The sequence below is a fragment of the Anolis carolinensis genome, chromosome 6 (genome assembly GCF_035594765.1).
Source record: "Anolis carolinensis isolate JA03-04 chromosome 6, rAnoCar3.1.pri, whole genome shotgun sequence".
Taxonomy (NCBI): domain Eukaryota; kingdom Metazoa; phylum Chordata; class Lepidosauria; order Squamata; family Dactyloidae; genus Anolis; species Anolis carolinensis.
In genome coordinates, this window is record NC_085846.1 from 8,311,867 (window position 1) to 8,324,495 (window position 12,629).

The window sequence follows — 12,629 nt, forward strand, 5'->3', positions numbered from 1 at the left end:
AAACCCTCTCACAGGGGAAGTTTAGGATGATATGCAGCATGTTAAGGAAGGCTACAGGGCATGTACCGAATCTTTTCCTTCCTCTTTGGCAGCTGGATTTCCATCGGGGCCTGTTGGCCGAGCGCCCCGCTGAAGCCAAGGCAGAGGAGTCCCTTCCACTCCCAGGAGCCATGGGCCCAGTGGCAAGAGGGGAGCGCGAATTGTCCCGGCGCTCGGAGGCGAGGGAGCGAGAGGCGGCGGTGCGGGAGCAATGGGCCGAGAGGGAGCGGGAGATGGAGCGCCGGGAGCGGACACGGGCCGAGCGGGAGTGGGACCGGGATAAAGTGCGCGAGGGCCCCCGTTCGCGCTCCCGTTCCCGAGAGAGACGCCGCAAGGAGCGGCCCAAGTCCAAAGAGAAGAAAGCAGAAAAGAAAGGTAGGTTCTGCTGGCGTGACCAAAGAGGCACTACGTGGGACCATTTTCCACTCAGTTGGGCCTGATGTAACCAGGCACTTCCAGCAAAAAGTGGAAGGTTATTTCCATTTTTATAAAATCATTTTGGGAAATAACAAAGTACTATTTGAGTGACTTCATTTGGAACAGTGGTTGTGAAATTTGGAGACTAGATTTGGACTTCACCTCCTACAGTCAAGCTCACCTGGACATTGAAGTCCAAAAGACTTGATGAATTCAGGTTTAAGAATTCCTCCCTTTGTGGAGAATTGTGTCCCTAGAGCAGGCATAGGTAAACTTGGACCCTCCAGGTGTTTTGGACTTCAACTCCGACAATTCCTAACAGCCTACCGGCTGTTAGGAATTGTGGGAGTTGAAGTCCAAAACACCTGGAGGGCCCATGTTTGCCCATGCCTGCCCTAAAGACACAGTTCTCTAGACATACATCAGGCACATATCTTTATATATATTCAGCCTTGTGTTGAGTGGGAAGGAAGATCTCAAGTCTTCAGAAATATATCAAGTGGGAGAAGTTGTTTCTAGTTGTGGGAAGCAGGAATCTGAAGGTTTGTCCTTGAAATTCTTTTCAGAGCTGCTCAGCAGTGGAATAGACTCCCTCAGTGGGCGGTGGACTCTCCTTCTGTGGAGTCTTTAAATAGAGATTGGATGCACATCTTTCATGAGTGGTTTATGGATTCCTGCATGGCAGGGGGTTGGACTGCATGGGCCTTTTGATCCTTTCCATCTCTAAGATTCGATGGTTCCCTTTCTTTTATTAGAAGGCCTGCATAAAACCTTTTCCAATCCATCTGGCTGACACTGATGGGAGCATTGAAGTTACATAGGTGTTCCATATTTTCAACAACAAACAAAGGCTCTCCTTTTTCTCAGCTTGCCCGTCCAGCAGCTGCCATTTTGACCTGCCAAGTCTCTTTGAAGCAGGGGCAGGCTTGACTCTCCAATGCTGAATATGGGCTGAGCGAGGAAAAGGCGTGAAGCTCACAGTCAACATTCTGGTTTTGGCATCCAATGTCCCTATTCAGCTTGAAGCTGCTGCCACGCTGTTGACGTTCTCCTTTCCTTCTTTTGCTCTCCAATAGAAAAGGCCCAGGAGGAGCCCCCGGCTAAACTACTTGACGATTTGTTCCGCAAAACCAAGGCAGCCCCTTGCATTTATTGGTTACCCCTCACGGACACCCAGGTAAGAGAACCCATTTCCTCAAAAGTTCTGGAGAGGTGCCAGTGTCAGTTGGCATAACCCAATTAGGCAAAAAGTTTGTCTGACTTAGATAGTCATGTCTGATGTTTCCTCTATTAAGAGTGAGGGGACTCGCATCCAGAATATCAGTTCAACAATCTGTCTTCTCAGTTCACAGGGACTTTTCTTTTTGGGTCAGTGGAAAGGATTGCAAAAGTTTCATTTAAACTGTTCTCTCTAGCAATCTTTAGGGCTTCTATGGTTGAGTTTCCTCCAGTATGAGTCTGTGGTCAGCTTCCAGTGGAGAATGACAATAGTGTTGTGCTGGAAAACCTAGACATTCCTCTAGAGATGTTCCTTTGGGTTAAAAAAAGATCAGTTTCTTCATGCACAGTTTTTCACTTTCATGGGGCTCCATGCCCCTTACTCCAGTGAATATTGAAAGGTGACTGCATCAGAAATGCAGTTTCTTTCCTGCTAGATAGATGGAGCCAGTATTCCACAGCTAATTAAGACAACTGTATTTAAAGAAGAAGAAAGCAAGACCATAACAGTTTGGGTTAAACTATTTAGGCTAATGACCATGAAGAGTTTTTCCTGACTTAGAAATGTGCATTAAAACAGGCCGTCAGTACTCAAATCAGCACCCCATTCTGGATGCAACCCTGGCTCAGTCTTTCTCCTATCTGTGGGATACTCTGCAAAAAAAATTCCTCAATTTAGTTGGTAGAAATCTCACAGAGTTTAGGGTGCTATAAGTGGGGAAGCACTGGGTATTGTTGACAAAAATACAAGTGAGAGTAATTAGAATATTGGAAAGGGTGATGGGATGAATGAGCCCAGGAAGCAACTCAGGCCCCTTCTACACTTCCATATAATCCAGATTATCAAAGCAGGTAATCCACATGATCTGCTTTGAACTGAATTGTATGAGTCAACACTGCCATATAATCCAGTTCAAAGCAGATAATCTGGATTTTATATGACAGTGTAGAAGGGGCTTCCAAATACATATTGCCAGAAGAATATAGCAGAATCTCAGCTCCAGAGAAAAGTTGAGATATAAGTAATGATAGAAAAGAAGATAGAAAGGCAGTGTTCCAAGAAATATGGATTTAAGAGACCAGGAAGCTAGAGAGACATTTGGAGAATGAATGAAGGGGGTAAGACAACTATCCAACCAGGAATGTGATAGGTAGTTTTTGCCAGGCTGTGGGGAACAGTGAGATTTCCATTACAGTTTTCTTAAGGAAGAAACAGTTCTTATAGTCTCTAAGTCTCACAGCCTTCGAATCTTAATTCCTTTCTCCTCTTGGCTTGTCGCCCACCCCAGTATGTTCAGAGGCAAGCGGAGAGGGATGCCCGGGCGCGGGAACGGGAGCGCCGGCGCAAGGAGCTGGAGGCCGAAGAGGCTCGCCAGCGGGAGCGCAGCCGCCAAGCAGAGCGGGAGAAGCGCCGGGAGCACAGCCGGGAGCGGGAGCGCCCCAGCGCCATGGCCAGTGGAACCAGCAGCAGGGGAGGAGGAGGAGGAGGAGGAGAGCGCAGCAGCGGAGGAGGAGGTGGCGGCGGAGGAGGTGGCAGGGAACGGGAGCGGGAGCGGCGGGAGGCCAAGACCCGACACAGCCGAAGTCGGAGTCGCAGCACGCCTGTACAGGACAGAGGGGGGCGCCGCTGAACTATTCCAGCTTTTTTTTTTCTTTGACCTTCTGGGGAAGGGGAAGGTGGTGGCAGCGGCGGCGGCAACATTGGCCCTTTTCCCTTCTCCCTCTCCCCCTTCTGCCCTGGTTCATGGGGGAAAGGAATGGGTCAGGCTTTCCTTTCCCAGCAGCTACATACAAGGAGAGGAGGGAGGGGAGGAGGAGCAGAGTGCTGGGATGAAATAGCTGCAGGATCCTTCTTCCTTCCTGTTGGGATCCTTGTGTCCCCGGCCCTTCCGCTCTCCTCCTCTCCCCGGGGCCAGTTCCCTCTCCCGTTAATTTGTATTTTATTTTGGGAAGATTTTTTTTAATTATTATTCTTGATGATACAGGAAAGAGAGCATAATAAAGAGATGGCGTTAGTTTTATACCTGCTGTGCGTCTTTCTTGGAGGGCAAGGGAGACGAGTGCTAGGGGCCCATTTGCGAGTGGAGTGTTTTTGCATTTCCTCCCTGGAGATTTGAAATCTCTGGTGATCTCTTGTGATTTTACTTCTCATGTAGCTGCTGGAAGTAGAGCTTGATCTTACTCAGGTTCGATTTATTCCTGTCACCTGTTAACAGAGGAAAAAGCATGTCTGCAAAGAACGAACGAGTCCCAAGAATTTTCCAGGGACCTTATTATAACAGTATTAAAGTTCTCCCGGGGCCACACATTATTTGGATTTATATACCATTCCCTGTACAGCCACTAAGGGGCAGGCTGCCCAAGTATAACAAGCTTTGAGATTCAGTAACTCAGCTCAGCAATGGGTACGGCTATGTATCTTCTGACATATCCTTGAATTGTCCATTTAACTTGGAAATTCCCCAAATGGCTTCTTGCTCGAGTGTTAAAAGGCTCCCTGTTTTTCTGGGACTTTGCAGGAAGTGACATGCCAAAGAGAGAGTTAATTTGTCAGCGAACCACTTGCTCCGTTTCGCTTTGCTGAATTTCCAGGTGTTCACTTACGCATGTACAAGCCTGAACACAATAGAAGCATCACTTTGGTCTCCAATTAGTTGTCTCATTGTGAGCCCAAAAACTGAATGTGATGCAGAAACTGATATTCTTAGTGAGTAAGTTTAGGTGTTTCTTTGTGTGTATGTGTGTGCCTTCATAATCATACTTGGGGCACTGTCCCAATTCAAAGATCCACATTTGGGCACTTGGCTTGTGGCAACCCCATGAATGTTGCATAAGGTTTTCTTAAGCTAAGGAACCCTGAGAGATAGTTTTGCCAGTTCCTTCCTCCAAATTGCATCCTAAAGCACTTGGATTTTTTGGTCTCCCTTGGACTCATCAGGGCAGGCAGTGCCTAGCTTCCAAGATCAGGGGCCTTTGACAGGATCAGGAAATATTAATTCTCCACCCATATCTATCTATATAGATTGGGCGTGGGCAAAATTCATCCCTCCAGGTATTTTGGACTTCAACTCCCACCATTCCTGGCCTCAGGCCCTTTCTTTTTGCACCTTTGAGGTGATGAAAATAGGCATGAATGTATGGGCAGTGCCTGCTGAGAGGCAGTGCCTGCTTAGGTAAAGGTAAAGGTTTTCCCCTGACATTAAGTCCAGCCGTGTCCGATTCTGGGGGTTGGTGCTCATCTCCTTTTCTAAGCCAAAGAGCCGGCGTTGTTCTTAGACACCTCCAAGGTCATGTGGCCGGCATGACTGCATGGACCGCCGTTACCTTCCGGCCGGAATGGTACCTATTCATCTACTCACATTTGCATGTTTGCATGCTAGGTTGGCAAAAGCTGGAGCTAACAGTGGGCTCTCACTCCGCTCCCTAGATTCGAACCTGCGACATTTTGGTCCGCATGTTCAGCAGCTCAGCGCTTTAACACGCTGTGCCATGAAGGGCTTCAGCACCTGCTTAGTTTTACACACTTTGAAAATCCCTATAAAAATACTTTAAAGTATTCATCTTGCAGTAACTTCAAGAACCTGGCAAACGCATTGTGTAGGGTCTAAAAGACCAAAACCTCAATTCCTGTGCAAAGTGCATTGTAGTGTTTCCCCACTGGTTAACCGTGGAATTTCTTTCTTTGCATGTGTGATCCATTTTTCTGCAGTGGTGTAGAATCATCCTTTTTCAGCCTTAAGTCTTCTCAAACAAGGCGACAAGGACTTTCTCAGAATTGCTTAGAGAGATTTGTAGCAAGGGGGGACTATTGGTTGAATGATCCTAACTCCTAACTGGTTGAATGATCCTTGGATTTATGGAGACTGGGTTTATGGCCCACTTTAAGGCCTATATGGTCATCCTTAAGCACGTGCAAGCTTTGCTTCTCCAGGTGTTTTGGACTTCAACGTCCACCATTCCTAACAGCCTCAGGCCCCTTCCTTTTCCCCCAAAGCTGCTTAAGCGGCTGAGGGGGAAAAGGAAAGGGCCCGAGGCTGTTAGGAATGGTGGATGTTGAAGTCCAAAACACTTATCATTAAAGAATGAAGACCCAAGACATAACAATTTTGGTTGTTTAAATTGCTTTTTTCGAACCTTGAATCTAACTCGGCATCCATCTCCTTTTCCGGCCCGTAAGAATCACGAAAAGTGTTTGCTTTTCTATTTCCCAGTCCTTGCATTTGAGCTTGTTCCTCTTGTCTTGTTCCTCCTTTCCCTTCCCTCCAGAAGATGCAAGGCACACTCCTTGGCGCATGCATGGCTGAACCTTGAGGGATATGGTTTATTCAAGGCTGCGAGTGCCATTGGATTGACAGAGTTCCCCATCTTTGCTTCTCTGGATCCTTATTTATGATCCTTGTGTGCTTTTAATTCCTTTCGCTCCCTGCTGCTGCTGCGAATTGTTCCCACTCTCCCCTGGTCGCGATCTCTCCCACACGTGAGTTCCTTACCATAGATATAGATAGACAGATATTCTCCCCACAGCATCCCCTAACCTCCTTTTTGCTCGACTTGTCTGCGGCAAAACATTCCACACCGAAGCATTAAATGTATGGCTTGTGGCGAGGCGCAGTGTGCTAAACGGAGCCCCTTTTTGCCCGCGGTGATCTTTCTCTTCTGCGCTTCTCTCTACCCAGGTGCGTACAGTCATCTTGCTCTGGTAGGAAACTCAGCTGTTTGTGTGCAATGGCCTAAAAGCAAACTGCTTTTACACACTGCTTGCACGTTCCCCGCACCCACACGGCCCATCTCTGCCCATCGCTTCCTATCCCTGGCAGATTTCGTGGCTTGATCTACCAGATTTCCGCTTTCGATCCTCCTAACTCAGGCTCAAGCTAGCGGGATTACGGCACCTAACTGGATTTGGAGGGGCACAGCTGGAGAAGCAGCTAATCCTCACTCGGGGAGGCTCGTTGCTTTCCCTTGCGGCTGGTGCCAAAGGTTTTCTCTTGTGTTTACTGCTCCAAGGAGAGTTTGCAAACCGTCCCATGAGCATAATATGAGCTCCGCATGGGTTTTTTTCCCCTTCCTGTTGCTCCTTGGAATAAGAGTGCCGGGCCTTGATTTCCTGACCCAACTCCTAAACAGCATCACTGAAGAACAACGGCTGAGAGAAAGAGACATGATAACCACATTTAAACATTTGAAAATATGTCCCATTGAGAAGAAAAAGGCAAGCTTGTTTTTTGTACTTTCTGAGAATAGGATACAATTAGAATCATGGATTCAAGCTGCATGAAAAGAGCTTCGACTTCAATGTTAGAAAGAATTGTTGAAGCTGTTCTTCAGTGGAATATTTTACTGGGGATTCTCCTTATGGGAGGTTTTAAGCAGCAACTGGATGGATATTTGTCTGGAATGCTTTAATTGTGTCCCAGGCAGAATGGGGTTGGACTGGATGGCCTTTGTGTTCCCTTCCAACTATTATAATTCTCACTGCAGAACCCAATTTGGAAATTTCTTCAAATTTCAGAATCCCCCAACCAATGTCGCCATCAGGGCCAGGAAGCTGTAGCCCAAAATAATGTTTCCAAGCTATGCTCAGATCCCACATTCTCCCCATTCCCTGTTCACAAATGGGAAATAAAATAGAGAAGTCCCAACACTTTATCACATTTAACCAATTACAGTAGTTAACTGGAACTCAAGCAACATAAAGAAATAATAGAGTAAAGGTAAAGGTTTCCCCTGACATTAAGTCCAGTTGTGTCTGACTCTGGGGGTTGGTGCTCATCTCCATTTCTAAACCGAAGAGCCAGCGTTGTCCGTAGACACCTCCAAGGTCATGTGGCCATTGGCATGACTGCATGGAACGCCGTTACGTTCCCGCCGGAGCGGTACCTATTGATCTACTCACATTTCCATGTTTTCAAACTGCTAGGTTGGCAGAAGCTGGACTAACAGCGGGCGCTCTCTCCGCTCCACGGATTTGAACCTGGGACCTTTCGGTCTGAAAGTTCAGCAGCTCAGCGCTTTAACACACTTCGCCACTGGAGGCTCCGAAGAAATAATACTTTAAATAAATTTTAAAATACATGTATAATACACTATTTTTCAATATGAACATGCACTTTGCTGCTGAATATGCATTCCCAGCGGGGAATATGTCTCAGCATGGTCGATGTAGCCCTTAATGCGGCATGCTGCATTATCACAGGATGTCTATGCCCCACACCACTGGAGAAATTATACTGTTTAGCCAGTATTGCACCACCGGATATCCGTCGGGAAGTAGCATCCTGTAATGAAAGGGCAGTTGCATTGACATCTACGGCCCATCTTCTGTTCGGATATCAGCCAGCAAGCTAATGCCTTAAATCAAGAAACAGCTTCCTAAGATTTACAGAGATATTTGCAAGAACACCGCAGCAAGCAAGAGTCCAAAAGTGGCAGGCTCAAATCCTGCTGATACCAAATGAGAAACTCCTGGGCACACAGAAGACTGGGCGACTTGGAAGGCGCTGAACAGACTGAGCTCTGGCACCACGAGATCCAAAACCAATCTTCAGAAATGGGGCTACAAAGTGGAGTCCACAACATGTGAGTGTGGAGAAGAGCAAACCACAGACCACTGACTACAATGCAGCCTGAGCCTTGCCATATGCACAATATGAATATCAAATCAATATAGTGCTTATGGCATGATATAGGATTAATTTGGCCTATTTTAATCGTTACTATGAAACATGCAGAAACTACATTTATGCAGCATCTCCCAATCCCCACGATGCTGGTTGACAGAGTCTACTGTAATTCTCCTTAATTCAATTCCATGTGTACACTGCCTTTCACTTAATTTAATCCAGTGCATCCGCTGCCTTTCTGCCCGCAAGAGATTCTGCGCAAGTTACAAAAAAAATTTAAAACAAAATCCATCAAAAAATCTTACTTTAGAAAAGTTTTAAAAGCACGCCGTCCATACAATTCAAAAAACATTTAAAACACAATTAAAAGATAAAAAGCACAGCTTTTCGAACACCCTGCTGCCACTTCATTTAAGCACCAAAGCCTTGGCTAAATTTAAAAAAAAGGTCTTTGCCAAAGACCTGCAATAAACTCCGAAGTCGAGGCATGGAGCTATTTGCCCTCTTTGATTTATCCTTGGCAGCTACCGTTCTAATGCATTCTGAATCTGAATAGGACGGTCTAATTCAGGCATGGGCAAACTTAGTTCCTACAGGTGTTTTGGACTTCAACTCCCACCATTCCTGGCCTCAGGCCCTTTCCTTTTGCCCCTCAGCCGCTTAAGCGGCTGAGGGGCAAAAGGAAGGGGCCTGAGGCCAGGAATGGTGGGAGTTGAAGTCCAAAACACCCGGAGGGACTAAGTTTGCCCATGCCTAGTCTACATGGTATCTATCTTTTAATCTTTCCCAACTTAGTCACTCAAGTTGTACTGTAACTCCTGTCATCCCCAACCAGAATGGTCTTTGTTTTTACTCTTCAGCAGGGGATGATGTATACTATATTCAAACCCTTTCAGAAGGCACCAAGCCAGAACTATTGCCAATAGGCCCCAGATGTTTCCAAGCCTAGTCTTTAAATCCATTGAAACGATATTGATTCCGCATCCTGGTAGTGGCTGTAAAAATTACTGCTACTGTTTAGCTTCATTATCCGTTATTAGTTAAATGCCATCTCTTTTTATTTATATTGTAAGGGGGGAGGCTCATCAGCAGTCCAGGATTTATTATCGCCGCACCGTAGATTTAATGCAGTTTGATCCCACTTGAAATCCCAGGGCTGAATGCTATGGGATCCTGAGAGTTGTAGCTCTGCAAGGACTTTTGCCTTCTCTTCCAAAGTGTTGGAGCCTTACCAAACCACATCAATTGCATAGCAACGATCCATTGAAGTGGTGTCAAACTGCTTTTGTTCTACCGTGTAGATGCACACATAGAGACGAAATAAAACCCAGCTTAAAGAGAAACTAGTCCTCAAGATTTTTTTTAATCGTGTCAAAAGTGACTTGAGAACATACTACAAGTCGCGTCTGGTGTGATAGAATTGGCTGTCTACAAAGACGTTGCCCAGGGGATGCCCAGATATGTTACCATCTTGCTAGGAGGCTTCTCTCATGTCCCCACAGGCTAGAGCTGACAGACGGGAACTCACCTCAGCTTAAGCGGCTGAAGGGCAAAAGGAAAGGGCCTGAGGCCAGGAATTGTGGGAGTTGAAGTCCAAAACCCCTGGAGACCCAAATTTCCCCCATGCCTGATCTATATAGATAGATACGGGTATCCAATTAATATTTCATCAATATGATCTTATATATGAAATATGATTTCATATATGAGTACATTTGCCGCCCCTATACTCTTTTGCCTCCCTCCCCGGAGGCTTGTAACAGTAGAAAACACTCTCATAAAACAAAACTAACTATAAAAAACACCATTACAAATCAATAGCTGTCTTGTTAAAATATACCTTGTACAACACTCCGGCGTCGCTGGTCGGTTTGCTCGGGGTTTTTTGGCTTTCTGGTTCCTATTTAAAGAGACAGCAGGCAGACGTGAGCGAGCCTTTCCAAATGGGACTCAGTCTCTCTTGGATCCCTGAGAGTCAACTTCTGTTTTGTGCAAAGCGCAATGGATTGGATGTGAAAGCTGCCCTGGCCAAGGCTACAGGGGTCATGGCCTTGCTATGGGGCAGAGATCTTGCATGGACATTGTATGTATGAATATATATATATGACAATTTTGGTGTCTTTTTTTTCTTAAACAGCCAAAGAATGGATGGTGGGAGGATTTTTTTTGCTTTCCCTGCGAATCCCCCGGGTCCTCTTTCTCCTCCCGGGTCTATTTTTATCTCTCCTCTGCTTTTTTCCCTTTCTCCTTCACCTCTTTCTCTGGCTGCACTGCTTTTATTATTATTATTATTTTGTGCACGAGGCGGTTCTGAAAGGAGTACGATATCAACCCAGAGGACTTCCTGGGCCATACTGACCTTTACTCCTCCAGTGGTCACTCTCCCAACTTTTCCTTTAGGTAAATGGCTGGTCATTCACGCCAAGACCTAACCCTGCTCCTTTGTTGCACTTTAGCCTGGGAAAATAGGAAGTCCGGCTCCTTCAAACCTTGAACTCTAACCTTGGCTCAACCTACAGACAGCGTATTTTCATGTTATGGTCCGCTTTCCTTGCTTAAGCATTAACAGACCCTCAACTTACCCATTAAGATCCATGCCATCCTATTAGTCACTCCCCGGTTGCCCTTTATGGGGAAAATATAAAAGCCATCTCTTTTGAACCTCGGCCCAGCCTATGGACGCCACATCTTATAGAATCATCCGAGGTTTGAATGAAAAGTAATGCCTCCTCCTTCGTTACTTGGGTTTGGATGGGAATATTTTAATAAATCAAACGCAGAAATAATCCTTAGAATGTGCCCTTTAACTACCACTATTCACTTTTCCACATAATCACCAGACAATTGGATACATTTCTGCCAAGGATGAACGAGTTTTCTGGAGCTATCACTGAAGAAGTTGACACTCTGTTTCTGCAACCAGCATCTCACAGGACCCATCGTGCACAGATCTTTCGATAGCCAAGCAAAACAATAATGTGACCCACACGTTCTTGTGAAATGCCAATTATGCTTGAAATTTCTCTCTGAGTGACACGACGATCGTCCTGAATCAATCTGTCAAAATTTTGCTTGTGAAACTCGCTGGTTGCTGTCACAGGATGTCCAACTCTTTGTTTGTCACGCAAGTCAGATGTTCCCACCTCAACATCTTTAAACTTACTCACCCAACGACGCACAGAACTCACATCCACACAATCACCATAAACAGCTTGCATTTTCCTTTGGGGTGACACCTTCTGCTGTCAAGAATTCAGTGACTGCACGTTGCTTAAGTTTCATTGACCAACCGTCTGTGCAGGGTTCCATACTTGGCACTTTAATAACACAACCGTTAAATGCCAAGGCTTCCCGCCAAATGGAACTGTAGAGGAGAGTCTACTGAACAAGCCAGGATCTGCTGCATACCAGGATTGTCATCTATTGAGGAGTTACGAAGGTGGAGGCATTACTTTTCATTCAACCCAATCCTAGAGTTGGAAGAGACCTCATAGGCCATCCAGTCCAACCCCATCCTTCTAAAAAGCAGGAAAATGCCATTCAAAGCACCCCAACAGATGGCTCTGTTTAAAAGCCTCCAAAGAAGGAGCCTCCACCACACTCTGGGGCAGAGAGTTCCACTGCTGAACAGCTCTCACACTTAGGAAGTTCTTCCTAATATTAAGGTGGAATCTTCTTCTTTTCCTGCAGTTTGAAGCCATTGTTCCGCATCCTAGTCTCCAGGGCAGCCGAAAAAAAGCTTGCTCCCTCCTCCCTATGACTTCCCCTCACATATTTATACATGGCCCTCATCATGTCTCCTCTCAGCCTTCTCTTCTGCAAGCTAAACATGCCCAGCTCTTTAAGCCACTCCTCATACGGCTTGTTCTCCAGACCCTTGTGGGCAAACTTTGGCTCTCTGGGTGTTTTGGACTTCAACTCCCACCATTCCTGGCCTCAGGCCCCTTCCTTTTGCCCCTTTTGCAAAAGGAAAGGGCCTGAGGCCAGGAATGGTGGGAGTTGAAGTCCAAAACACCTGGAAAGGTGAAGTTTGGCCATACCTGAGTCAACATCTGCCATCCACCCAAAATAACATCATATCAATCAGAAATTGGGATGATGTTGTTCCCCGACTTGGCCAAGAAATGGCTTGACGTGACAGCCCTCCTTTCCATTCCTTGTCTCCAAACCCCATATATTTCCCCCCACCCCATTTCCCACCCACCCCAGGCCCCCAAAGCCTCCCCTCCATCCCTTCTCCGCAGCAGAGAGCCTCCTTCTCCCGCCGGGTTAATTACGCTATTTAAATTCCCTCAAATAATCGCAGCCAGTTAATTAAACCTCAATCGATCG

General features: G+C 46.2%; 1 protein-coding gene across 2 annotated transcripts in view; it reads left to right on the forward strand.

Annotated features, from left to right (window-relative positions):
- acin1 (apoptotic chromatin condensation inducer 1) overlaps positions 1 to 3,695 on the forward strand; it is a 37,059-nt gene extending 33,364 nt beyond the window's left edge. For both annotated transcript variants that reach the window (XM_062957525.1, XM_062957526.1), the window contains 3 exons: positions 93 to 414; positions 1,533 to 1,633; positions 2,964 to 3,695. In XM_062957525.1, coding sequence (XP_062813595.1) covers positions 93 to 414; positions 1,533 to 1,633; positions 2,964 to 3,305 — 765 coding nt within the window. In that variant the 3' untranslated portion in view covers positions 3,306 to 3,695. The remainder of the gene's footprint in view (positions 1 to 92; positions 415 to 1,532; positions 1,634 to 2,963) is intronic.
- The last annotated feature ends 8,934 nt before the right edge of the window (positions 3,696 to 12,629 follow it).